Source organism: Molothrus aeneus, chromosome 20 (genome assembly GCF_037042795.1).
Source record: "Molothrus aeneus isolate 106 chromosome 20, BPBGC_Maene_1.0, whole genome shotgun sequence".
Taxonomy (NCBI): domain Eukaryota; kingdom Metazoa; phylum Chordata; class Aves; order Passeriformes; family Icteridae; genus Molothrus; species Molothrus aeneus.
Window position 1 is genome coordinate 4,867,595 of NC_089665.1, and position 27,714 is coordinate 4,895,308.

The window sequence follows — 27,714 nt, forward strand, 5'->3', positions numbered from 1 at the left end:
GTGAACTCCAGGTACAATTCTATTTTAATCTAATCTCCCACAAAACACAGAATTTTAGTAACACTTGAGAACTGAAAATAACATCAGGAAAAACATGATGATGACTTGTCCTTTCCAGTGTTTCTGATGGCATACCCTGCTTGTGTCTTCCAGGACCTGCGCAAACAGGTAGCTCCATTACTGAAGAGTTTCCAGGGAGAGGTAAGAGCTGCTTCTGCTTCTTCTTCTCATGTTTTCAGTGTTGCTTCACATGAGCCTGGTGTGGCCACAGAGCCCCCAGGGCTCAGCCCTTTGCATTTTGTGTGTGCAGGGAATGTCAGCATCTGAAGGGAGCCTGAAAGATGGAAAGGGAGGTTTTACAAGAGCACAAAGTGGCAGGACAAGGGGGATGGCTTCAAACTGACAGAGAATAGGTTTAGATTGGATATTGGGAAGAAATTCCTTCCTGTGAGGGTGGGGAGGCCTTGGCACAGGTTGTCCAGACAAGCTGTGGCTGCCCCATCCCTGAGAGTGTTTAAAACCAGGTTGGATGGGGCTCTGAGCTATAGGGGGATAGAATATAAGGAAATAAAGATGGTGTAGAAAGTAATCTTACCCCTAAGGAGTTGCAGCTGGGTCAGTTAGCAAAGAGTAGGAGCAGGCCTGACTTGAACAGGCCACAGCTGTAAGCAATGAGAAGAAGATGCTATAAAAGAGTGGGGTGGCTGGTTGGGAAGGGAACTGGAGTCATTTGGCTGCTTTGTGAAGAAGAAAGAGTCAGTGCTCTGAGGAGCTGCCCATGGGAAACACCGAAGAGGTGAGAAACTTTTGTGATAAGGATACAACAGCATGGAACCTTTGCAATAAGATGGCAACACTGAGAAACTTGGGATAGAGGAAAATGTCCCCTCCCATGGCAGTGGTGTGGAACAAGGTGATCCTTAAGGTCCCTTCCAACCCAGGTCATTCTGTGATTCAGGGTTTGCACTGGACAATCTGAACTGGTGACTTTGCTCTGAGGTCCCTGAGCCTCTGTCACTGTGGCCCATCCAGCTCACTGGGCCTCACTGACCCTCCAGCTTGAGCTGTTACTGAATGCAGTGTGGTGCCCTCAAAAAACACCAAAATATTGCAAATTGTTCTCCCTGCAGAGCTTTTCAGCTGTAAAACGTTGTATTGCAGAGGGCTGAGGGAAAGCCTTGGGCTGGCAGGGGTTTGTTGGGGAGGCTGCAGGGGCTCCAGCCCCGCTGCTGGCTCCCGCTCGGGTTTCTCCTCACAGAACACACCAGCAGAGTGCTCAGGGGTTTAAAAGCCAACTGTTGTTATTCTGAAGGGTTTCTACTGGCAAAGGCAGCTGGGCCAATGAGTTTTCCATTCTTGCTGTGGCCAGATGGGAGCTGTGGTTGTGCTGCTCAGAAAGCATCAGGGAGGAAGGTGGAAATTCCATTTGTCCTTGTAAAGCTCCGTGCCTGCCCAGGGTGCTGGATGGAGGCTTGAGCTCACACTGATACACATTGCACAGCTCTGCCCCTCAAGATTTCTGTTCCAGCACTTCCTCAGCCCATGAGCTCTTCACTGACTTTAGATTGTGGCAGTTCCATCAGCACAGGGAAGTTCAGGAGCATGTTTGCAGGGTAGGGATTTAAGTGCACAACTCCCCTTAGTGAGGCTTGCAATCCTCATCACCTCTACATCCTGCTAAATCTGTGTCCCAACCAGGCAATAATCCCTCATTCAAAAGCAGCATGGTACTTTTTGTTTTACAACCTGATTTCCCAAGTATTGCTAGAAATAAATAAATAAACAGGATAACTTTGTCCTTGATACATCCAACAGACATTTGTGAGAACAAAGAATGACTTGTGTGAGTCCGTTTGCCAATAGAAATTTACACTTTAAAATTGCTCTGAGTGCATTGCAGTGCTCTCAGAACCTTTTCACTTCAGTTTCAAGCTTGCAATGCACTGACTGAAAAGTGCATGTGTGCTTTCAGCACTGTTCTTTAATGAAGGGGATGTCTGAGGATCAAGTAAAAAGCATGAATTTAAATTTGGCTACAGTGAAGGAGATTCTTCCATTAGATCTTCCCCGGTGGAGACAGCTCCCTGTTACCTTGGCATGGCTCACACACACTCCTCTCCTGTAGTTTTGCTTCACTGATATAAAAGTGAAGTTTATTTTGGTATAAATTCAACCTCACCAGAGTAAAATTTGTTGTTGTAATCCCCTGTTACGTAAACGAAGCACAAATACATGAAAAGATTGTGCTGCTGAATCTCTGAGCTGGTGATTCCTGTCTCCCTAATCGAGACAGGGTTTCAGAAACCTAAAAAACCTGAACTAATCATGATTGACTACATAAATGCACCACATTAAACTGTGAATTATGGTATTTGATTATAGATGTAATTACTGTATCTTGTTTTGGAGACAAATCAAAATACCAAGGAGATGAGCCTGTTCTGTTGAGTTATATTTGATTGTTCAGGATATAGATCTGGTTTCTGGTTGTTGTTAAGGCTGACTTTCTAAAACATCAGGAGATAACTGCTCTGGGTATCTCAAAAACAAGTTTTGTCGAGCAATAGGCTTCTCTCCATTTCAAATCCACAGGAGGTGCCTCAATTCCTGTCCCTTGAGAGGCTGAGGGAGCAACACTGCTGGGAACAGACACTGACCTCAGCAGCCCCCTGGGATTGCCTGGCAAAAATTTATTACCTGGCAGGTGATCTCTAATGTCCTGGGAGGAGCTGGCAGAGGGACCTTTGGTCACACACTACCTGTGGGATGGGATGTGAGCAGGGAGGAGGAATAGGGCAAGAGGTTCCCCTATTTTACTACACACACATCAGTTTTCAGCCCCACATTTATCCCTGGAAGTGTCCAAGGCCAGGCTGGATGGGGCTCTCAGTAACCTGCTCTAGTGGAAGGTGCACATGGCAAGGGAGCTGGAACAGGATGGGCTTTAAGGTCCCTTCCAAACCAAACTTTTCAGTGATTTTGTGGTTTTTTTTTTTGTTTTTTTTTTTTAAAGATCAACAGCAGTGAATAAATAAAACAGAGGTCAGTGAAGTGGTGAGGGTAAATGTTTTTTAGGGTCCTTTCTGCTGGAGAATGAGTGTCCTGGAGCAGGAGTAGGGAATGCTGTAGGAGCAGCCTCCATAGGCATTGTGGGTGGCAATATGGAAATGTGGGGCACCACCAGCTGCTCACTCAGCACTGAGGGAAAAGGTTCTTGCCTGATGCAAATTCTCCATTTCCCTGTGGGAGACTCTCCCTCTGACTCCTGTGTCCAGCCCCCAGTGCTGCTGCTGCCTCATCCTTTGCCCAAACTCTGCTCTTAGACAGAATTAGGTGCTTTTGGCATGAAATAATAACCTGGACTCCACATCAGAAGGGAAATGGGCTTTTGCCAATCCCATGTGGGCTGAACTGTCCACGGGGCTCTGGGCTCCAGGGAGGGCCAGCAGGTCAGAGGATGGGGGCAGCTCAGATAAGCCCAGGTGTTTAAGCAGCTTTACATGGATATTGCTGTGTTCCTGCTCCCCACCCCTGCCTTTCCTCAGCACTTTTTCTGCTGTGAGCCCACGTTCAGCACAAAGTTGGGGTTTTTCCCCCTCTTTTTGCTGCCTTAGTTTTCCACCAGGTGGGTTCAGAGCAGCTTCTCAGCACAGGGGAGAGGCCAGGAGAGCAAAGCCAGGGGCAGGAGCAGCACAAATGTGTCAGCTCAGGTTGACTTAAACTGTCCTTGAACTGTGCCTGGGTGAGCCTGACGTGACTTGGAGAGAGGGGAAGTTAAGCTCAGGTATTTATGTCCCCTCCCAAACACGATTTATGGGAGCTGCTGGTAAACCTGGGGCCAGTTGGCTTTTTTAAACAAACCCACAGGTCACTTCAGCCAATTTTTCTCTTCAGTTTGAGCATGGAATGTTGATGCTTCCCCCCAGTATTTTCCCTTTATATCATATGAATTTATAAATACCAGACAAAGCAGAACATTCTTTGTTCCTTGGTTATTTATCTCATTCATTCAGATAACAACTGTTCCAGTTATCAAATATTCAGTTTCCATTAGTACTTGGAAATAACTTTTTTTGTATAGATCTCAGTGCGTTAAGTAACTGGATTTTTATGATAAGAATTAAAGTAAAAGCACTATGAAATGGAATTTAGCATACTACAAATTTTCAAATGCATTCCTAGTTCAGCATGAGCCCCTATTAATTCATCACTGGAGAATAGTTTTATTATAGTACTTTTTCCTTATTTAGGATCTTAATGGAAATTTGAAGGCAGTTTTCTAATTTAACAGAATGTTGTGTCTGCTTCAGAGCTGATGGTACTGTTCTTTTGAAATCTGTGGGTAACTTCTCTGCCTTCCCTGGAAGATTTAAGGTCTGGGTGGTGTAAATATGCTATTGTGAGCAAGACAGTTAAAAGTCATTAATTTCAGAAGTATAAAATTCCTGTCATTTTGATCTTAAATCTCTGTCTTGCTTTTCCTTTTCCTTGCCATTAACTTGAGGATGCAACTTATTAATGGTTCCCTCTCCCTATGCTGGGCTAAATACAGGACAGAATCAGGAAAGGTTAAAGAGCTTCACCATGCAATCATGACATGATTATTATATATAATTAGCAAGGCATCCCTGCCATCAGCTGTCTGAATAAGCTGTGTTTTGGGTAGGTCACTGTGCTTTACCATGGGTACATCAGTGGATGGATATTTGTACATGAAATCTAAAAAAAAAACCAATTAAAAAAGAAGGGATGTTCTTGGGCTATGTTAATTTACAGAGCTGAAGTTGTGGTATGGAAGTCTAATGTTGGAATCTGTATTTGTAAAGTCATCAGACAGATATTTTAAGGCTGGAAAAGGATTTCCTGAGGTCATTAGCATTCTTTTCATGTGGCATAAGAGCACTGTCCAACAGTAATGCAGTAATCCCTCATTTGGAGAACCCTCTAAGGCACAGACTCCAAAACAACGTGCTGGACTTGATGTCTGTGAAAGCCATTTCTCATATTCTTCTCCCAGAGCAAGTACTTTTAAGGGTATTGCCATTCTGATGAGACCACTCTGGCTCCCCACTCAGCTGAATTGCTCTTTAAACTATTAATTTGGTCAGTCAGTAATCTAATAATTTTCCATATGCAGACAACAGAAGCTGAAAATCAGTTTGATGTGCTGGAACTACTAATCACGTCTTTGAAGGAGTACTCTAATAATGTGTGTGCCTAAACCACTTCAGACCTACGTTCCTTCTGCATTTTGAGAGATTATTCCTGAGCTGATACTCATATTTTTTCTATTTTACCCCCTTTAATTTCCTTATGTTAAATTTCCAAACCTAATTAATACAATTTCTTTCCTGTACATTCACTCCATGATGGCTCAATTAGAGCAGCAGTAGAACTGTAGTTCAATATTCAGGCCAACTTCATAATTGAAAACACATTTTCTTCTCAAAAGCTGCAGCTGGTTTGGTTCTGCTCATGCAGAAAAGGATATAACCTTGCATAACATAGGAAATGAACGGTTGAGAGAGAAGCCAAATTCAATTTCAGTCAGATATTTTGAGGATAAGTCCATGATCTATGGAAGCAAGGGAATGAAAAGTGTGTGTATGTGGAAAGCAGCGTGTTCAGCACTCTATTAATCACGGCCAGCCTGGGTGCTGTTGTGTGCCTTGCGTTAGCACTGATGCTCGTAGGGAGGCTGGAGAGCAGCCAAGCACTCCAGAAGTTAACCTCTTAAAGACCCTGAGCTGCTTTCTGTTGAATAAATGTAATTTTGTGGTCAGAAATAAATGCTTGTGATGTAGCAGGAGCTTTGAAAACAACAGCGTGGCAAAGCTATTACAAATTGCTCTGTGTTGGGGAAGTCAACAGCATACATCAAAATCCAGCGCTCGTGTTTGGGCCCACAGCCTCCCTGCTTTCCAGTGGAAGGATCATCAAAACCTTCTATTTACCAAAAGTGAATGTTTTTGGCAGTTAATTCTCTTTTAAAGTCCACTTTTCATCTCAGTTCCGTTCCCCAAAGCAGGAAGAGGTCGTGACCTGCTCTTGGGGTAACGGCGGCTCCACAGCGCTTTCATTTCTTTGTTTACAGAAGTGTGTAAATGATTATTTATTTATTTTTGGCTGGCTTGATTGCAGTTTAAACAACATCTTTCCTGAGGAAGGTGATTTAAATATACTCCAGCATCTCACTGGCAGATGAGCTCTCCCTGCTGAGCACATGGGGTGGCTGCTGCAGGGCCAGAAGCGTCCCCAAGAGGAGACACTGACCTGCAGGGGAGGGGCAGAACTGCAGAGACTCTCAAATACAGAGCCTCTCTTATTATAGCAGTATTATCCTTTTCCTTTATATCAATATATATATCAATATTATATCAATAATCCTCTTTTCCTTGCTGGGACAGCTCTCAGCTGTGGGGATAACAAAGTCCCCAGCCTTGCACATCCCACCAGAGGCAGCGACGGGCACCTTGCACCTTCCCTTGCAGGTTCCTCTCCAACTTGCAGACAACTTGTGCCAAGACAGCAGAGACTACCAGAGTAACTTTGAGGAGGATCAGCCCAAATCCTCTTATTTTTACATAATTGACAAAGTGCTGAAATTCCTGTTGGCAGCTGGTGGGCTGTCTGTGCCGCTGCCACGCGCTCGGGGGCAACGGGAACAGTGGTGGGAAATTCAGTTTATTCAGGATTCCGACAGGCAGCACTGGTGCAGCTCACAGGGTCAGGAGTGTCTTCTCATCCTCAGGAGAAAAAAAGAGAGCTTGAAGTGTGCTGGAAGGAATGGGGATGGGAGGGCTGGGCTGGGCGAGGTATTCTGCTGAGTCCCTGTTTCTCCAAATACAGAATTATCTCTGTATTTATTACAGAATTAGCTCTGTTCATTACAGGTTTTTATCACTATTTTATTTTTATTACTGTGAGGCTCTATACAAGCTGGTGTCTGGTCTTGCTTTGTCAGAAAAGAGAAGCAAGAGGGTGATTTCAGTACAAAACACCAGGAAAAGGGTGCATCTTGGTATTTATTGCACAAAGGTGGTTAATGAGCTCCTTCTTGAACAGATTGCTCTGACCTAATTTTTTTTAAAATACCTAAACAGAAGTTTGGATCATCCATGAGGGAGAGGAGTGATTGTGGGTTCCAGGTCAGAGCCTGGAGGTGCATGAGCAGGTGAGGGCACACTCACCTTACACAGAGTTCCTGCTGCTGGGGCTGATGTGGGGTAGCCCAGGCTGCTCTGTCCTGGCTTTCTGCCCTTCCTCCCTGCCCCATTTCCCAAACATGGCTGGGCTGGCATGGCCAGAGTTGCTGTCCATCCTTGTGCTCTCCCAGAACCTCGAGGATGAGAACTGGCAAGCTCTGACATCTCCCTCTTTGGTGACAGAAAAAATGATTTGTTGATTTATTCATTAGAAAGATCTTCTTCCAGTTCTGGGGGAAGGATGTGTCCCCTGTTCAGAGGTCACTTCTTTGTTTTACCTTTTTGGCATTAAGAAAATTCACAACTGGCCTGTGCTGACTTAAGGAGAGAATTTGCATCCCAAATTCTACATTTTGGGATGCAAAATGTAGAATTACAAAGGTAAATAATTATTCCTTGTGCAGCCAAATTAGTGCACCCCATATCTGGTTTCACACAAGGTTTTTACACCCCTTACAATTCAGGTACAACACAATTTGACTAATCACTAACACCCACACTTACTAATTGGAGTAAAACATTGCAAATCAACCCTATTTCTACAGAAACAGGATCCAGGCATCCCTGATTGCTGGAGTTACTGGTTTGTGACACCAGAAAACACTGTGAGGGTTTGAATAAAGTGTCAGAGGGGCTGGGATGTTGGCATTAGCTTGGTGCTCAGGAGTATCCTTTATCCTTCCATGAGGAAAGTCCTTATTTCCAGGACCAGGCTGTCCTTTGATTGGTTTTACTTGAGCATGAAAAAACACCAAAAAGCCTCCAGGAAAATTGTAACGTGTCATTACATCAGAGTGTATAAAATGAACTAATTAGACATGAACAAAGTTAATCCACTTTCATACTGTAAAGATTGATCAATAAAAGAGATTTTTGGTAACATTTGGCACTCTGAGCTCCCTTGTGCCACCCATTCTTGTCACTGGTTTTGTGCTGTTCCTGCTGATCTGTGCAGGGATGAGGGACCCATGCCATGGGGTGTCCTTGCCCCAGCTCTGGGTCCCACCTCCTCCCCCGTGCTGAGCCCAGCAAATGCACAGCATGAGTCAGTTCAGTTTGCCAGCACAATGGAAATAAATTCTTTCTCTCCTTCCTTAGTTCTTCACCGAGCCACTGAGCTGAATCACACTCCAGCAGCAGCAGGAGGAGGAGGAGGGAGCAGGGCTGCTCCCTGCCTGCCCCACGGATGGGCTGGGAGCTGGGGGAGAGCAGGGGCTGGGAAACCTGCTCTGAAAGGCAGAGGGAGCTGAGGAGGGAGGCAGGTGGGGTATCCAAGGCTCCAGGACAGGTCCAGCAGGGACAGCACAGCTGCTGATCCAAAGGCAGGGTGGCAAACAGGGTTTAATCAGAGCTGTGGCTCTGCTCTCAATATCTGCAGGCTCGTGTTGGGCTGGGCTGCTTTACTGGGAAGGAAGAGCAAAGTTTGGAAAAGCAGCAAGGAGCTGTCCTGTGAGAGCATTCCTCAGGGGATGGCAGCGTGGTTTGTCTGGGAAAATCAGGATTTATCTGGGCATGAAAGGAAGAGGGGGTTTTAAAGGGTTCAAGGTTGCAGCTGTTTCACAGTGGAGGGAGCAGAATTGGAAAGTTGAGGTGTTTGGGTCTTTCCTAAAGCTCTCTGCTGAACTTGAGGTTAAACCAACAAGTTGCTGAGGCAGGCGTGCCCTTCCCAGGCTCTTTCCTGGTACCTCTGTCCCAGCCCAAGCAGCTTTGTTAAACAGATTGGTGTTGGATCCACTCTGAAGTCCTTAATTCTGTTAAAGAATTTATAGCCCAGCTAAAATCCATGCCATATGCCTTAAGCAACTGCACAGAAATAAATTCTTTATAATTTTGCTTCAAAACTGTTTTAATTGCAACAAAGCTAAAAATAAGAATTTTTTACTTTTTCTTTTGTCAGTGGCAAAATAAACTAAGAGACGGTGAATAAATTTTTATTAATTTGTAAATTACAATGTTATTTTTATAAATTTATTTATTAATATAGGTATCTCTTGGTATTAAGAAAGGGAAATTAAGCCAACTGTATTTACAGCCTTCAAAGCAAGACTGATGCATTAATATTCCTGCTATAGCCACCATTTGATTCCCAAGCAGTTATTCAAGAATACAGCATGGCTTAAAAGAGTGGTGCTTTAATGAGTTGTTCTTGTGCTTTTCCCTTTGTTTCATATGGTTCTTCCAGTTCTTAATGGTGTTTTGGTAACTCGTAGTAATTGAAGACAAATGGAAAAACTTCGTGATGCAAAACAATACGACAGAAGATGTGTAAGGGAAAAGGGATGGGTGTCTCCTTAAGGCATCCATTTATGAAAAATCAGAACAGAAAAATAACTTCTCTTTTAAATAATTTATTTTTGCTTGATAAATTAGTTCCAGATTGTGTGCAGGACAGTAAAAGACATGTTAAGGTGGTTAACAAGAGTGGGAACTAATGTGGAGAACTATGAGGATAAGTGGAAGAGCTGGGACTGCAAAGTTCACATTTAGCACAGTTGTGTGAACACTTGTGGCACTGAGAGTAAATCACCAGTGCTTTGGTAATGCCAGGCACACACAGCACTGGGAACCCTCACAAAGGAGCAGTCTTTGGGGTGCTGAGTGAATCCAAGAGGAGCAGCACATGTGCCAGTCTCGTGCTCAGAGATGTGTTGAAGTGCTGATACCCCTCAGTTCAGAGAATTCAAGTGTCAGTGCAGGATGTGCTGGCATCTGGCTTCCAGTCCAGCTTCCTTGCAGAGAGCTTCATCATCCTGTTCCATCTGGAAATTCAGGAGCAGAGGTGTGCATCCTTCAGTCTGACTGCAGCCCATGAGGTGATACCAGGTTCATACAGCCCAGAGCATCCCAGCCCTGCAGACCCTGCTCAGGAGGTTGTGGGGCACTAAACATCAGACTTGAATTAATGCTGAAATCTCCTACTGCATCAAAACTGACAGATCCCAAACTCAAGGCACAGGCTTTGCTTCTGTCCTTCTGAACTTGGCTGGACAGAGCTGAAAGAGGCAACATTCAGAGAAACCTGAGTTCAGCACCTTCCCTGGCCTGGGTGCCAGATTTGTGGTGCTTATGTAGATGTGGAGATAAATCCGTGCAGTCCATGGATGATATTTTGATTTCAGCCAGGTGCAGTGGGTATGAGACTGGAACCAAGTACTCCTGAACTAGGCTGTCCATGTTCTTGGGGGAGCAAGTGTCAGACAGCAAAGGCAGAGTGGGATCAGACCATGGAGATCTTCATGGCAGGTTGGAAGGAGATGATTCTGGAGGGGAAGGGGAGACACTCAATCTCCAGGGTGACCTTGGTACCCTGAGCATCAACTCAGGAGAGCGCTTGACCTGGAAAATCAAGGTGGACAAAGGAAGGACTGGTCTCAGCCCAGTCTGGCTGCAGCTCCTCTGTGTAGCTCTGGTGATGTTTCAGGGATGAGGAGGGAGATGAAGGCTGTGCTGAGCAGGGAGGATTCCTGGTGTCTCATTTCTGTTATCTCACTGCAGCGCCAGTGGTATTATCAAGACAAATAGGATGCCAAAACTTAAAAGTGAACATATGTTTATGGGGGTGGTGGGGAATACAGAGGTCACTGTTGTTTCTTTCTGCTCAGAGAAGACATAATGGGGCCTGGTTTAGATAAATTAAGATTTGGAGCTAAGCTCGTGTCAAGACAACGCGAGTGTAATTATAAGTTGACTTCTTTCAGGGTCCCTGAAGTTTTTAGAGTCAAATAAAAATGTTCAGCAAGAGTTTTATAATGTAGTTCAACAGTTTTAATGTGAGCTGATTGCAGCTCAGCCTTGCTGGCTCCTAAAACAATTTTACTTTGATTTGAAAAATTTTCAGTGAACTTCCAAATATTTCCATGTCATTTCAGTGCTCTGTTTCCTCTCTCTCTGGACTTCATTTATATTTCGCTATTTTTGATGTCTTTTTCCTCCCTTATTTCCTTATGCACCTGGGTGTTGGCATGCCTAATTATCTTTTTATTCCAGTTAAAGTTGTCATAGTGCTTTTTCTAAATTTTATTTTAAGATATAAAATAGTTGCAGTGCTCATTTTTAGTAAAACTTTAAACCAGACAGGTTGATTTATTTTTTTTAACAACTGAAACATAAAACCATATTTCTGCCTAGTGGGATTGTTTGGAATTCTGGTTTTGAATTTGAGGGTGAAAAAAGGGTGTAAAATACCTGTGATTTACAAACTGCTTCCTTTGGAAAGTCTCTGATCTCCTTGCAAGATGTTGTTTCAAATCTGGTTTATATTTCCATCACTCTATAACTGGTAAGGAGCAAATAAACCACACCTTCTATAATACTTAGAGAGAATAAAAGTACAAATGCTCTTTATTAAAATGTGGAAAAACTGTAATAGGAAAACAAATCCATTCTGTTATTTCCCAGAAATTGAAGCATTTTAAGTGCTTTGCTTTTCATAAAAGGGGCAAATGAATTTTTCAAAATACAGTACAGAATCAGTGCTGTAATGCTAATTGTATTTAATAATAGTAATTTAAATTTGGCTGCTCTCTGCCTAGCAGCAGCGAGAGAAGATTATATGTGGGAACGTTGAAGTCCAGAAGTGTAACATATGGTGTGCTTTGGCCTTCAGAGAGTCTCTGTGCACCCATGGAACAGCTCAACTGCACAAGCGTCCCTGGTGCTGCCCCTTCCTTCTCACCCCATCCCCGAGCGGTGCCTGACACTCCCCAGCATGGATTTACACATCCAGGGCCTCCCTGCCTTTGGCACTTCCTTCCACAGGCTCCTCTCAGCTACTCCTCGTGTGAAAATGTTCTCTCCGAATTGCTTCTGTTCTCCTTCCCTAATGAGCATCAGTCCATCTGGGATTGATCAAATGCAGATTATTAAGTGGGTTATTCACAACCATCAATCCCTTGCTCTGTGGCAGGTCGGATGCCCTGGGAGATTCCACTGCCTTTCTGTGGTCTTTCTTGATAAACTCTGAAAGAGCAGCACGGCCAGCTCTTCTTGAGAATTTATATCTGCTCTCCACATCCTCCACCTCTTCAACATCTGATGCTCATTTATCACTTTTCCAATACCCTTTGATAAGCTCTAAATAGGTCAGGTGTCAGTTACACCACACCTCCACTCGTCTCCATAAATTAATGCAGATCCTGGGGGGATGTAAGTGGAATAGGAATTTGGTTTATTTCTTTAAGTACAGCCTTGTATTGTGTTGCCAGAAGTTGTCTCTTCCCAGCCTCTCCCGTATCTCCCAAGATTTCCTCGCTGCTGCTGCTGCCAAACGCTGCGTGGCCGCTGCCCGTGTCCTTATTTCCCTCCTTGACCCTCCTCCCCTCCAGGCCTTTTCTTGGCTTATACCTTGGGCATTGTGCTTCTGGGTGATTTCTACGATTGTCCTTTGGTTTTGTGGCCTTAATCCTGCCCGTGATGATCCTGACAAGTCCCTTTCCAGCCGTGACCTGATCCGCACCCGCCGCGCTCCCGCTCCCTGCTTGTAGGATTGCCCCCTCTCCCTTCCCAAACCTTTCCCTTCTCCTCACAGAGGCGTTTCAGGACAAAGGAAACACAAGTGGCACCAGGGCTGACCCCGCAGCACCCTCCTGCTTTATCTCCCCTCCTCTTCCTCTCCCGGGTATGCGGTGCTGGCAAAGCCCTGGCCTGGTCACACGCTTCCCAGTGCTGCAAATCCCCCTCCTGCAGAATAAAATATCAGATACTTTCCTGAAATACAGATACAGTAAACTCTGGCCATTGTTTCTGCCTTATCTATGAATCAATAATGTAGAGAAAGAATTCAAGGACGTTTTTCAGACAGGGCCTTCCTTTTTTTAGGCCGCGGTGACGTCCGCACCTTTTAATGGTTCCATAATATTCAGTGCCTTTCAAATACACAGAAGAATTGATATCAGGCCTTTGTATCCGCAGTTCTTCAGATCCTTCCTTGCCTTTTATTAAAATATGGGAACGATAATCTCCATGCCTTTGGTTTCCTGATTTGGGTAAGCTGCCACAGAGCTGTGTCAGGCTTTCCTGTTTCCCTTTCTGTCCCTCTGCTTTGGAGTTTTAATTCACTGGATCTGATCCTGAGTCAGTTTGGTTGTTTATTGTCAATATCAAGCAATAGAAAATCCTCTGCTTTCTGCTACAATAGGAAAATACATGTTTACAGAAAAAAAGTTGCTGTGGAATAGGTATTTTATTCTCAGAGCCATTAAGCTGCCTTTCCTTGTACAATGGAGTTTTAGATGAAAATACAGACATAGGGGGAAAATAATAAAATGATAAAAATAAATTCTTAGATGAGTATTGTGTGTGTTACAGAACACAAGGAGAAGCTGGTCAGAGGAGCTCAGGAGTGCAGACTGTGCCTGAGCTGTATTAGAAAACTTCTTTGCATGTAGAAGATGCACAGTTATTTAGTGTTAAGTATCACAGGGTGCTCAACAAGTTCATTTTTGCATCTCCTCATGGGCTCATTGGAAAGAATAGAAAAATCTATTTACCACAATAAAGGCAGAGTGGGACATCAGAAGTGGCCACAGTTCTGTTTGCTGTGCTAGATCTCAATAAGTGGTAAAGGAAAACAGTTGTTGAGGAGAGAATCTGCCTGGCAAGTACCAGGCTTTTTACAAAGATTTAAAGTGAAGAATCACAACAGGCAGGAGGGGTCATGAAAATATTGATGCTTGTTATTGGGCTGAAAAATGGACTTTATATTCAGTACAAATGTAGCAGGAACAGTCTTTTAGGACTGCTTCTGTAGGAGCTGTACACAGGAGACTTGGGTTCACTTTTTATGTACTTACTAGTTTTACGTGAAATTATTAATTTATATTTATAGCTCTGAGTGTGAGAGTTGTGTTGGAACAAGTCTTAAAGCTTCTTTTCTCATCTCCCTTTTTAGATTGATGCATTGGGTAAACGAAGCAAAGAAGCAGAGGCAGCCTTCTTGAATGTTTATAAGAGATTAATTGATGTTCCAGGTAAGCTAATTATTCCCTTATTCTGAGAAACTAATGGTTCATGTTTGTGTGAATGCTACTGGGCAATTTTCCTACCTTTAATAAGGTAAATAGGAGCAATGGCTTTGTTCTGGAACTGACAGACTCCTGTATTGTTTCTAATGGAGAGAACTACAACTGTGGCACATTTCAGGACTTCTCATTGCATCTACATGTCAATGTTTCTATTAATCAATTTATATTATTATGATACTCTAGGATCCTCCGTATTTTGTTTGTCAGAGGGTTCAGACAATTTTAACAAAAAAAAAGGCATCTCGAAGCTTCACCAAGAAAAAGCAATATTTGTACTTTGAAAGGATAGAGAAAACTTTTCATTCCTTCCAAGAAAAACAAAAGAAAAAGTCTTACTGAAAAGTAAATCACTACCAAATTTCAGTTCTCTGCAGTGTAAGTGTGATCATAAATTTTATTCAAAGGCCTTTATTGTATGTGTTTTCAACTTCCCTTTTGTTTGGCATTTGGTTTCAGTTCATTTCTTTTTACATTTTGGGAGTTGATTTTTTTTGTTTTCCCCAGTGGTAAATAAATAACTGCCTGAGCAGATTTTTCTTTTTGCAGCTGTACCCACAGCTGAGAGGGGGTGAGGAGCCCAAGTCTCCACTGCCACATCTTGGCCTGACTGAGCTGTTGGCACATGACTCTGTGTCTTTTTATAGTTTTATAAAACATTATCATCATATATATATATATATAATATTCAAAATACCTCAAGAGGGATTTTGAGGTGTAATTAATACTTTTAAATACTTCTAAGGCTTCATAGTACCCTGGCCTTTACTGGTTCTACCATTTAAGGAGCTAATTTCATGCATGCTTCAAATAAAAATTAAATTTTTAATGTTTTAGTTTAATGATTAACTGGTTGAAAGGTCAGTGTTTTCAGATGCTCAGTGTGAGCTAACAAATGTATTTTTTTATGCTTTCCCATTCATAGTTGAGCAGTGCCCAGTATAGGGATGCAGGGACTCACCACGCTCTTCCTGGGCCACAACCGCCTTGGAAATGTTGTTTTTAGGTTAGTCAGCTGTGGTCTGTGAGTTTTCCTTCATTTATTTCCTGCTCAGACTTTCAGTAACGTTCTGCTGAGCACAGAACAGCTCCCTCTGCCCACCTCATGCCATGGGAGGAGTGGATAACTCGGAGAGGGTCCTGACTGTCACGAGCAGTTTGTGGCATGAGCAGTGCGGGCCTGGGATGGGCACCCAGAGCTCTGGCTTGGAGAGAAACCCCTCCATGGAAACATTCCCAAAATATCTGCAGCCTGGGAGTCCAGCATGAGCGCTGGGGAGAGGCACTGCAGCCCCTGCATCTCCACACTAACACTCGCTGCAGCTTCCTGCCGTAATTTGGTAGGAAGCTGAGTAGGTTTGAGTTGGAACAGTCTGGCTTTTTTCACGACTGAGAAGTGGTGTCAAACAAGAGCTGTGTGGGATCCTTGGTGTGCTCTTGTGCAGAGGCTTCTTGCTGAAGCCTGGCACATCACAGGTGCTGGGATCTGAGCAGCAGATCAGACCAAGCCTTGAGGAGAAGGTAGGATTTATATCCCACCCACCAGGATTTATATGAAATGGTGAGGGACTTTGTCAGGACTTCTTCGTAGGAGAAAGAATTTTTTCTTTCATTTGCAGGAGCGAAATTTACAGCCCTGCTCCCACACCCCACAGCCTCTCTCCTGCCCTGCCGTCCCCTGCGCGTGCCTTATGTCACCTGTCACAGAAATATTTCTTTGATATTCTTAATAAACATAAAATCTTCAGCCTGGCTGAGTTGGGAGTGCAGTGGAGTCTGTGGGATGGGAAATATCTCCAGGTTTTATGCCCATGCTCTTACCTGGAGGTCTGAGGTAGAAGTAAATTCCAGGTTCTCCGGGAGATGTCCAGTCAGTCTCCTGTAGCTGCGTGCACGTCACAAATACTCACAGTTTGCAACACACGCTGCAAGGAGAAGGAGAGCAGCCATTAGGAATGTATGGCACTGCTCTTTGTCACTCTGCTCCATTGTGTTGCTCTTTTTTTTTATTCCTTCTCATCCTGTGGAGTGTGCTAGGTTGGGCAGTATCCATGGAGGGCTGGGCAGTGTCCATGGAGGGTTGGGTGGGTATCCATGGAGAGCTCTCCTTAATAAACAGCCATCAGTATTCATTTATCACACGTGCTCTTTTGCCTCCGCGTGGCTTTACATATCTTTTGACCTGTTCATTTGGTATTTCAAATATTTAGGTACACTTTTAGCTCCCCAATGCTGCTGTGTTTTCTTTTTGGTGTGAGAAGGGAGGATGATGTTTGGGGGAAGCTATGCCTGGAATGCTGCAGAGTGGTTATTTAGCATTAAGCATCGCTGTTACATGACAAGGGTGCAATTTTATCAGACTTTCAATATCCTTTATAGGACCATATAATAATTGCAGCTGAAGTCTAATTCCCAGCAGCCAATTTTATGGTTCTTGAGGAAAGCGTGTATTTCTCTCCTCAGTAATAATGTGCACACTTTATATAATTAAAAAGGGCTTCTATTTTAATTTTACTATAAAATTATCTGTATTGAAACTCCAGCTACAGTGCTTTATGGATTCAGCAAAGTTTAATCATTTTCTTTCCGGACCTGACCAGAGTTTTCACTCGGGCTCACCAGTAAGGAATTTGTGGGAAGGGTGGTATTTTACTTGTAAATTTTCCTATGTACATCAGGGGGTTTCTCTTTAAAAGATAAAACAGACCTTTTATATATCTCTCTCCAGCTTTATGATGCTGTTAAAATAGCAGTATCATTGCTTTGTGCTGTGAAATTTATCCTTCTTGAAGGAAAGCACATGTCAAGGAAAACATTTTGGTTTATGTACATTTATACAGCTCAGATCATTCTGTCTTGCTCGAGACTGAACATTTTTAATTAATGGAATTAATTTTCTCATTTAATTGCCTTATTTTCAGTATGCAGTACAGAGCAAGGGAAAAGCGAATCCTGCCACATGAATTGCACTAATCAACAAGGTTGTCACAACTTACCTTTAAAAATAATGTGAATATATTTATTTTGAAGTAAAGGGAGGTTGGGTCTGTGTTTTGAGGAAGCCTTCTTCCATCTGTTCAAGATTCCTTTGTCTCCAGTTTTGTAAAATAAGTGCATTATGTTAACACCCTTGGCTTTTAGGGTCTTAATCTTGCAAGCACTTAAAGTGAAATTGGAGCCTTGTTGTGTGTTTGGAGGAGCGGTGTTGCCTTGCAGAAACAGTATATTCAAAATAATTTTCTTTTTCTCCTAAATCTTTAAAGGAAAAATAGTAAGCATTAAAAACGCTAAATATTTTTATTTCAAAAAGGATCTGTGTTCACGACTTTATTTTTTTAAAACAAAACTTGGGTGTAATTTTCAAGTAAAAGTTCAAACATGGAGACCAAGTGAATGCCAGGTGTCAGTGTCTGGATAAATTGGTTAATAGAGTGTTCTTTCTGCAAGGGATCACTGCAGTTACAGCCCAGTGCCACGCTGGATTTGCTCAGTATTTTGTCTCCGTGTTGCTCCTCTGTAGGCACAGAAACAATTCTGCCTTTAAACACAAATCTGCTCTCTGGATGTGGCACAATTAAACCCAGTTGGGTTCAGTCTGGAGAACAGGAAAACACTGAGTTTTTTCAGCATATGGACATTTGAGAGTGAGGGAAGGTTAATGCAAACTGTTTGTTCTTGGTTTGGAGGGGCTGTGCCAGAAATGGGTTTCGTTTCTCCCTAATGGGAATGAGAAAATTGGTCAGGAAAGGAAACAACTCTGGGGGTGTCAAAGGGGATGTGTGTGGGGTTTTATTGGAGACTCTTCCCAGGTCTGTGCTGTGATCAGATTGGGTGCTATATAATGTGTGTGCTGTGGGGTTTAGCTCAGAGGACCTGCTATCGAAGGGAAATATAAAAAAAAACCAGAGAAGGTAAAAATAAGATTTTTTTTTTAATGTGCTCTGTCAAAACAATCAAAAGCAATAACAGTGAAAGATGGCTGAAGTGGAAATTTTATCTTTCCCTTGCTCCTTGCCATCATAAATTGCACACCCAGCCGTAGGGGCTGTGTCTCACAAAGGGGTTTGAAGGAAGAGCAGGCTCCTTCCAAAGGAGTTTTCCACACATCTCTCACTACATGTTGTATTTTAGTCTACACACAGCCCCAGTTCAGCCTTGCAAATTCCAACTGCCCTGCACAGGGTGTTCTCTTTCCAAGGAATGCTTTACCTGAGAAAACACAAAGTTATTTTTGAATAAATAATCAGTAAAGCACTAAAAAAGTGCAAGGGAATTACTTCTAAGGGCAGAAATGAAATTTATTTGCAGTGCTTGCAAATAATCAGACATTTATCAGCCTTTGCCTTTTGATTATTTATAACTCACAACCCTCTTCAGACTTGCTCTGCTGTTTGGGCTGTGAGAAAATTTCATTTAAAGCGTATTTGATCAATGTCCTGAGGTTAAAGGTGGTGCAAGAGAAAAACAGGTTCGATTTTGGATTTCTTTGGGGGTTTTTTCCCCCAGAAAAATTATCTGCTGCTTATGTTGGAGGTGATAAATGTGTATGAAGTTGTTGTGTTTATGTACATCCTGTGACATGTTTGGATTTTTTGGGAAAGTGTAATGTTAAGCAGAAAGGTTAATGGTAAGAAAGTCTGTATAATAAAGACTTTTACAGACCCAGATGACTCATGATGTGCTAAAACTTCAACCTGGGTACCCCCAGCCTTTTCTGCCTGTAGGGAGAGGTGGGTGAATGTAAATTTAGGGGATAATTAAGAGAGGTGAGGGAAAAGAGGTTCACTCTGAGGGACTGTTTAAGCACATCCCAAAGTGGAATACAAAAAGAGTTTGAAAAAGTTAATACTTAGAGTACTCTTGTCTAAGATAATGGTTAATTGGTTGGCAAAACTGTCTAAAGAGCAAGTTCAGGTCATAATAAACCCTGAGTTTGTGGTACATCGAGGCTGAACAGCACAGAGAACATTTTTGAGAAATGTTTGGTATCACTGCAGTGTGAAAAATTTTAGGCAGTTCCTCATTTGTTAATAATACATGTCAAAACTGTCACCTCTTTCCTAATAAAATATGTTAGAATAAAACAAAGGACAGACCCATAAAATGAACAAGTTTATGGTTTTGCTGCCCCAGACTGTACAAGGGAAATGCATATTCATAATGTGCCTTTTCTCAGCCTTAGAGGGAAAGGAAAACAATATTACAATGAGTACTCTCAGGGGGAAAGGAAGCAAAATGAACTTGCTCACAGACACAGAAGTGGCACAGACACCCCTCTAACACAGCAGTCGGGTGTCTTTCTAAACACACTCGAAAATCTGATAAAATTAAGCAGAAAATTGAGCATTGTTAATACTTGAAAGAGTGAAAAGCCATAAACCCCTGTGGCTGCAGGCAGTGATTTAGCTGCTGAGTGGATCCCATCTGAAGCCAAAATCCTTGATGCTCTTACCTGCGTGTTTAGAACAGATAAAAAGAAAGAGTTGCACAAACAGGAAAATCTGGAATCTATAATCTGCACCGTACAAAGTTATGGACTGTAGAAATTTAGTGATTCTCCCCAGACTGTTCTGCACATCTTCAAGGAGTGGGAGTGAGAGGGACAGGACTGGAGAGAGGAGATTTTAGCAGAGTTCTCAGAGGGGCAGAGCTGCCACCATTCGGTTTTCCAGAACATCCCGAATCTCCTGGGATGGTGCTGAGGAATGTGCGAGGAGCTGATGATCACCTCAGCCTCCTTCCCCGCGGGCTGGAATCCCGAGCCACAGCACAACGTGCAGGTTGGGATGTGTGCATGCTGGTAGGGCAGCACTTTTAGTGTTACACAGCTATTTTCAGATGGAGCACAAAATCCTGGCCAGTTCCCATCTTTAGAACTCATTCACTTTATCCTTCTGTTTTGAAACCCGTGTCAAAATAACTGAAAATATTTCTGTTACCTGAAGACGTGGCTTGCTTGAAGTTGGGCTTTTCTGATCACATGCTTTTTTTCTCTAGTTTTTCTCGTTGAATTAATAATTGGATAAATTCCTTTGTAAAAGCCGGAATAAATATTCAGAGGAAGAAATATCCCTAAAGCATTCACTTTAAAAAATTTATTGTGCGGTTGTCAAGCCCTATTTTACTTGGTAGGCTGGAGGCACGGAAGGAAGAGGGGAGGTGCAGATAAGGGGAAGGATGCAGTGAACAGGGGCAGGAAGAACGTTGGGCAGAAGGAGATATCCCAGCAGATATCCCTGCGGGAAGGGGCTGTGCTCACCTGCAGGGTGTCACCGCAGCCCTTGGGAGGATGGTGCTGCAGGGAGAGGATTAGAGCAGCCCCAAGGCCCGTGGCTGGAGCAAAAGGCAGAGCGTGCTAGGGAGGGGGGGGAGTATTGGACTTTTCTCGGTTGCAGGAATGTGAACTGGAATTAGAATAAACCCCAGCTTTTGGAGGGTTTATTGCTAAGTCTGTTCAGAAGCTTTTAGGAGAAAGAAGGGATGAATATAGCAGAAATGCTTTCAAACATAGTAGCAGGCTCTTTTTTCTTTTATAATCTCAAAGTAGAAGTGAAACTTGAAGTACAAGTGGTTTTCTGTAACTGTCCTTTGCACTGAGCTCGAAGTGTGAGCAGGAGTTCCAGTGTCCTGGGCCATTGCTAGAACATTAACAAATCAAATTGGCGCTTTTTCAGTTGCAGTGGCTTCTCTTGTAACTCATTAGGTTCTTTTTCAGCTGACAAAGCGCCATCAAATACTGCCCTACCTATTATGCAAACTCCACGTTTAATATTTAAAACTTTTCTGAGGATGTACTTTGGTTACTCCTTTGAAAATAGAGGGAACTGCAGTGCAGTTCGTGAAGGAGTCGATCATTTACTCTGCCTTACGTGATTTTATTTGACTCTAGGATACTGATGCATTTCAATCTGGGGCATCTTTCTGGCAGTAACCATTCCCGAGCTGGGAGATAAATAAAGAATGTTTTTAAATAATAGCCCACAAGACGTAAGGACCACACTCCGGGAGGGATCTGTATGATTGTGGTCACATTGCCTGCACACCATCCTGTGCTGTTTGATTTAACCCTGCGAGCTTTGGGGAACTCGTGCCGTGATTAATGGGGAGGAAAGGCGCCGGTCTGCTGCCACTCCCCCGTCCCCACGCAGGGGGGTCCCATCACTCTGCCTTTGCTGCTTCCAGAGGTCGGCAGAATTTGGGATTCCGCTTTTTTTTTTTTTTTATTTGTTTTCCTCTTTTTCTGGTAAGGAAAATGAGAGTCCCTCACCCTCTTGTGGGCACTTTGAATTCCCCGGTTCAGCCTGCACAGAACGCTCTGACAGCCGGAGGGTGAGGAGAATGCTGTTGAAAAGTGGGGAAAAAAATAAAAGGAAGTCACAGATCCCAGCCCTGTGGGATGGGAGAGTAAGAAAATATGTATAATTCTTGATTGAAGGTAGAACCTTTTCATGGTTTTTATGAAGTGAGGAGTTGGAGAGATGATGAGCTTTGTTTCAAATGGAATTACAGCTATAACTCTTCTGTCCCTGGGCTACCAGAGTCATAGGGGAACGGGAGCAAAGCTATCATTTATTCCATGAAATCTTTGTCTCAGTCTCTCTAGGCTATTTCAATTTACCCCTGAAATTTCTGGGGAATAATTAATGAATTAATTAAGTATGCTGTGAGGTGTTTGAATATTCAAAAGCTACAATGTAATTATTATTTTTTCTAAAACACATTTTCAGATTATTTTCAGACATGCAGTCTCCCACGAAAGCAGTTACTGCACCAGAAGCTCGTGGAGCTTCTCCGTGTCCGTAATCCAGGGATCATTCTCCAGCAGGAACACTCCCTGCAAAGAGCAGTGCTGCATTTAGGAACGGGGGAAAAAACTTCTTTTACTTCATGACCGGAGTATTGTGACAGCGGGGCTGAACTCGTGGCTCTTTGGAAAAGTTAAAGCGCGTTAATAAAGTTGTGTTTTAGGAGGATTATTATTTTTTCCCCTCCTTTATCATTTTGTGTGGGCGTTTCTGGTGAGCGATCACCGAGAGCTTTGCTTACAGCGGGGTTTGGGCAGCAGAAATTCAGTCGCGTTGAAAGAGACGTGTTGCCTTCCTTGAATTATTTTTAGATCCCAACCTTAGGAAACACATTTCCAGTGATATAAATTATTAATTGCCCCTGTAGTTCTGGCACTGTTTCATAACTTGCTTTCTTATCGTTTCCAGTGTTACAGGCCTGTAAATGAAGAAGGGAGGGAGGGGGGTTATTAAAAGGCAAGTCCTTTGTTTTGGAAGAGGCTCTTTAGGAGCTCCATGTTGTGATATCAAAGGAATAGATTCAAAGGAAAAGAGAAGAGGTTTAATTTAGATATTAGTAAGGAACTGTTCGGTGTGAGGGTGGGGAGGGCCTGGCACAGAGCAGCTGCGGCTGCCCCTGGATCCCTGGAAGTGCCCAAGGCCTGGATGGACAGGGCTTGGAGCAGCCTGGGACAGTGAAAGGTGTCCCTGCCCATGGCAGGGGATGGAACGAGATGAGCTTTAAGGTCCCTTCCAACCCCCAAACCATTCTGATTCTGTGGCTTCTATGAATGTATTTCGCGAATAAGCCAAGAACGAACCTCGGGGAGCGCAGAGCAGAGCGCTGCACTCTCGTGCAGCCCCTGGTCCATCCGTGGGGGTCTCACCGCACGGAAAGACCCCGTTTGTGGTGATTTTACAGCGTGTGAAGAGCCCCCCTGCACCGCACCGGCACCCGCGGCCGCCGCCTGATCCGCCCGCGCTGCGATCCAGGCCGGGCTTTGCCGCTCTCCCCGCCGCGCTCCGGGCCGGGGCCGGCCGAGGGTGCCGGGGGTTCCTCCGGGCGGTCACTGCGGGCTCCGGACAGCACCTTCGGGGGTCTGGACAGCCCCCTTAGGGTTCCGGACAGCCGCTTTGGGGGTCCTTGCTTTCCCTCCCGGGGTGCGGGCAACACCTCCGGGGCTCCGGGCCGTTCCTCCGGCAGCTCCTCCGGGGCTCCGGGCAGTCCCTCAGGGGTCCCGGTGCTCCCTCCCGGCGGGGCTGTCGGAGCCCGTCCCTCAGGACTGCTCCCGCCCAGCAGCGCTCTGCAACCCTGGGGTTAAATATATATATTTATATAAATATATATGGGGAGAGAGGGTAATTTGGCCCTGCGCGCTGCAAATTGTACATTTAAACAATGACACAGTTTTTCCACTCCGTTTGGCAAACCCCTCGGTGTTGTCGGGGGTCCTCACCCCTCACGGCAGCAACGGCCACGGCCGAAGGGTTAAACCTAAACTTTAAACATTCCCTGTCCCGCAGGAGCTCCTTTTCCATGAGCCGAGGTGGGCTTTTCCCCCCTCTCCTTAAATAACGAGGGTGGTCCCAGCATACTCTATATCGAGACAGCTTTTCATCAGTTGCTCATCAGCATGCTAATTGCTGTATGACTAATTATGCCCTGAATTCCAGTTGATTTTCTTAATGAGACAGCTGGGTTAATTATGTAATCGTATGATTACATTAGCCCAGAGTGCCCTGGCGAAAAGAAGGCGGGCGGGAGTGGGATGGCAGCGGGCGAGGGGCACGGGGGCAGCCGTGGCCATTTCGGCCGTAATGATCGGGGAGGGCAACGCTGCGAGAGCGCCCGCGGTGTAAACACGGGATGGGATCGCTGGCACTGCCAGCCGTGCCTTCCTCAGCTCGCAGGATGAGCGAGGAATGGGGGTTCTTCAGCAAAATTCACTTGGGAAGTTCACGCAGTCAGCGATGGCCCTGTTGTAACTCGGGGATTGAGGGTGGGTTTGGGATGAGCGATGTGGGGGTTGGATTGTAGAGTCATTGAATATCCTGGGCTGGAAGGGGCTCACAAGGATCATCAGTCCAACTGGCCCCAATTATCCCACCCTGGGCATCCCTGAGAGCATTGTCCAAAGGCTCCTGGAGCTCTGGCAGCCTCGGGCCATGCCCATTCCCTGCAGAGCCTGGGCAGTGCCCACCACCCTCGGGGTGAAGAACTTTCTGTTGATATCCAACCTGAACCTCCCCATACACAGCTCCAGCCGTTCCCTCCTGCTGTCCCTGGTCACAGAGAGCTGAGATCAGAGCTGCAGACCCCAGTGAATCTCCCCTCGGTCTCCTCCAGCTGAACAAACCAAATGCCCTCAGCCACTCCTTGTTTGGCCCCTTCTGACCCTTCACCATCTTCCGTCCCTCCTTTGGACACTCTCTAACAGCTCTTTATCTTTCTTACATTGTGACACTCAAAACTGCACCCAGGGTGCTGAGGGGCTGCCTCGTGTAACGCATAATTCAGGTAAAATCAGTCTTAGTGTTTCTTTTAAAATTGTTTGTCAGTACTTTACATACCTAAACAGCAGGAAAAAAAAAAAGATTCCCTTGCCCCGCTGCTGAAAAAAGATTCATTGTCAGGACACGTGCGTGGTGTGAGAACAGCCTGAGAGGTGTTGCTGTGGCTGCGTCGCACCAGCTCGTTTGATGTGAAGTATTAACTGCTATAAAAATCACTTCACATTTGTAACATTAATTGTTTTCATGTCTGTGTCCACTGAGACGTGTCCATCCTCCTCCTTCGTGGGCACAGAAGCCCCTCTGCCAGGGGACAGTGAGGGATGTGCCAGCAGTGAGCAGGGATGTGCCCAGAGCTCTGCAATCCGGGGAAGGAGAGGCAGAAATGGCTCTGCAGGGTTGGAAATACGGCGGCTTCTGTTTCTGCTGCGGTGGCGTGGAGGAAACCTCGTCAGGGATCGGATCCAGATGTGCTGGGCTGCCCGCAAGCACAGGATGCGGGGGGGCTTCTCTGTGGGCATGGCGTGCAACAAGTGGATTAGGAAAAACGAGCAGAATAGGAAGCAGGAGGAAAAATGCACTAAATTTAATGTAAAAATAGACATCTCAATCTACTCTTAGGCAGTAATGATCTTGCAAAATGCTTCTTCAAGTTCTGAATGATCGGATCCCTTTTACTAATTTTCTCCTTTTTGTTATTTATCCCGTGCCCAGCAGGGATTCTGGAATTTCACAAGAGAAAATTCAAAGCAAGGGAATAATGTATGATGAGGTTTCCATATCTCAGTGCTCAGCGAGGTGATTTTTCTCTCTTACAGACCACAGAAAGGGCATTTCCTTTGCTGCCTCTCTCCATAAGCCAGGGCCAGCTGATTTTTTTGAGCCGTGCATGCCTGTTGTTTGTGTAATGAAACGAAGGTTTTGGTCCATTGCTTGTTTAAAAATTCAGTGACCTCCTGTTAAATGACATGAAACATACTTTGCAAACCTGGTTAATATAAAAAGGTATGCTTTTCCATGCATGCCTGTGTTGGGAAAAGGAGAGTATTTGTATTTATTTTTAATCCGCTCCACTCAGGTAGGAAAAAAGCCATTGTGACTCTAAGGTTTATACTTGTTTCAGGTTAATTGATGTTTATAAATACTGCAGAAATAACAGGTTTTTTAGGCTTTTCAAGCTAAAAGAGCATGTTGGAGCTTGCCATGAGAAATGATTTTTCTCTCTGCCCGAAATGTCTTGGTTGGTCATTTTATTTTCGTACAACGATTAGTTTTCTTTAATGCAGTTTATAAAAATTAAGTCTAAGAGGTGCTTCACCCATGGGTTTTTTTTACATGTCCTCCAGCAGTATTTGGTGGCTGCAGGCCATTAGTCCTTCAGATAGGCTCTAGTGAAGTTTGAAGTTTAATGCACAGAGACTTTTTTTTACATTTTGTTTGTTCTGCTGCTGTTTTGCTACTTGAACATTAACCTTTAATAGAGCTAAATTAAATATACATGTCCTGATGAATAATTATGAGATTGCAAGCATTTTCATTTTGTACACAAAGCTTCTCAGGGATTGCAAATTTGACTAAAGATTTAGTCATTATTCACTTTATAATGCCCATGTTATTTTTGTCTTTTAATTCTTTGCTGATTTCAATATAAAAAGCCCTGTGTATTAGGAGCAAAATACCTCTTGTGCGTGTCCTGGCTTTTTACAATGTTAAAATGAGGGTGGGGGAAAGTGCACCCACAATTTTGTCAAGTTCAGTTTCTTTCATCCCTATTTCACAGAAATACCCACAGCTGAAGCTTAAGATCCCGTGCCCGATAGGATCCGTGGTTTCTGTAACAGTTTCAGACGTGGCCAGGAGGAGACAATCCGGCCTCTCTTTGTGCTCAGCAGATGAATGTCCCAGGCTGGCTCTTTGGGGGATGCTGGGCTGCAGGAGTGTGACAAAACGCTCCTTGCAGAGGAAGGTCAGGGACCTCCATGGGAGCAGGGGAATGTTGTGACAGCCCACGCCGTAACAGGACCATCCATAAATACTGCAGAGCCTCCAGCTCGTGCTACTGCTGCCACTTCAGCTCTCGATTTAATTCCTTACCTGTACCCCCCTGTCTCTGCCACAATAACATTTTAAGTTTGATTTATTATAAATATTTTAATACAGATAATAATAACGAAAAGTATTTGGCCTAAAAAGCATAAATGAAAAAGCTATGTAGTCATAAACTATGTATGTACAGAGAACAGATGACAAGCAACCTAGATTTTGTATTATGAACAGGGTAATGCCATAAGCTGTTGAAGAACCCAAGTAACAAAATGCAGCAGGCTGCTACTTAGAATGTCTCTGAGTTCAACATAACCCAGTGCTATTCTTTTATAAACTATGCAACAACGCTGGCATATTGAAAAAACACACAGGCTCATGCTTAATGTGTTAACAGAGGTACAATAGACTTATTATGTGTTTCCAGAGACTGGAACTGAGGGTGGTCTGAAAAATTAATGACTGTGGTGGTTGAAAATTAAGTGAACTCCCTAATATATACTGTTGTTGATCCACTGAGTTTGGTGTTTAGCATTCCTCAACAGGAGACTAAATCTTTGCAGCCATTTCACAAGAGATGCTGGCGCCCATAGCAGAAATATATTCAATAATCTTTTATAAGTCCATCACACTCCAGAGTTTTCCTATCCTGACTGGGAAGAAATCCCAGAATAAATCACACATGCACATGTCAGGTGTGTGCTGAGAACTCTCTTTACCAGAAGGAGATGAGTGTCAGAGAATTAATACTGAGAGGACATTTGATTAATAGTGTAAGAGAAAGAGAGATCCAAATCCAAGGTTCATGGAATTGATTACATCCACACAACATTTCTGATTATTATTGATCTGTCAATTAGAAAAAGTACCACTCAGATCTCCACGGTCACAGAACTTGTTTGAGCTCTGCTGTGCAGTAGGGCACAGTTTGCTTCAGAAAATTCACTCCTGCGCAAGCAGAGTGAGGGACAGTAGCTGACAGTGAGCTGTGCAGTTTGATTGCTTTTCACCCAAAAATTCTCATTTTGCAATAAAAAATGTGAAGCTTAAAACTCTCTTGTGTCTTTATATCATGACTGTCTGCACCCAGGAACGCTGTCCTGGGGATCAGTGCCAGGATGGAGAAGCTGTGTCAAAATTTCATGGACTCAC

General features: G+C 44.0%; 1 protein-coding gene across 5 annotated transcripts in view; it reads left to right on the forward strand.

The window, feature by feature from the left end:
* The window catches only part of CUX1 (cut like homeobox 1), a 274,993-nt gene that overhangs the window by 106,861 nt on the left and 140,418 nt on the right, over positions 1 to 27,714 (forward strand). For all 5 annotated transcript variants that reach the window (XM_066563647.1, XM_066563643.1, XM_066563644.1 and 2 more), the window contains exons 3-4: positions 154 to 201; positions 14,095 to 14,173. In XM_066563647.1, the coding sequence (XP_066419744.1) occupies positions 154 to 201; positions 14,095 to 14,173 (127 nt within the window). The remainder of the gene's footprint in view (positions 1 to 153; positions 202 to 14,094; positions 14,174 to 27,714) is intronic.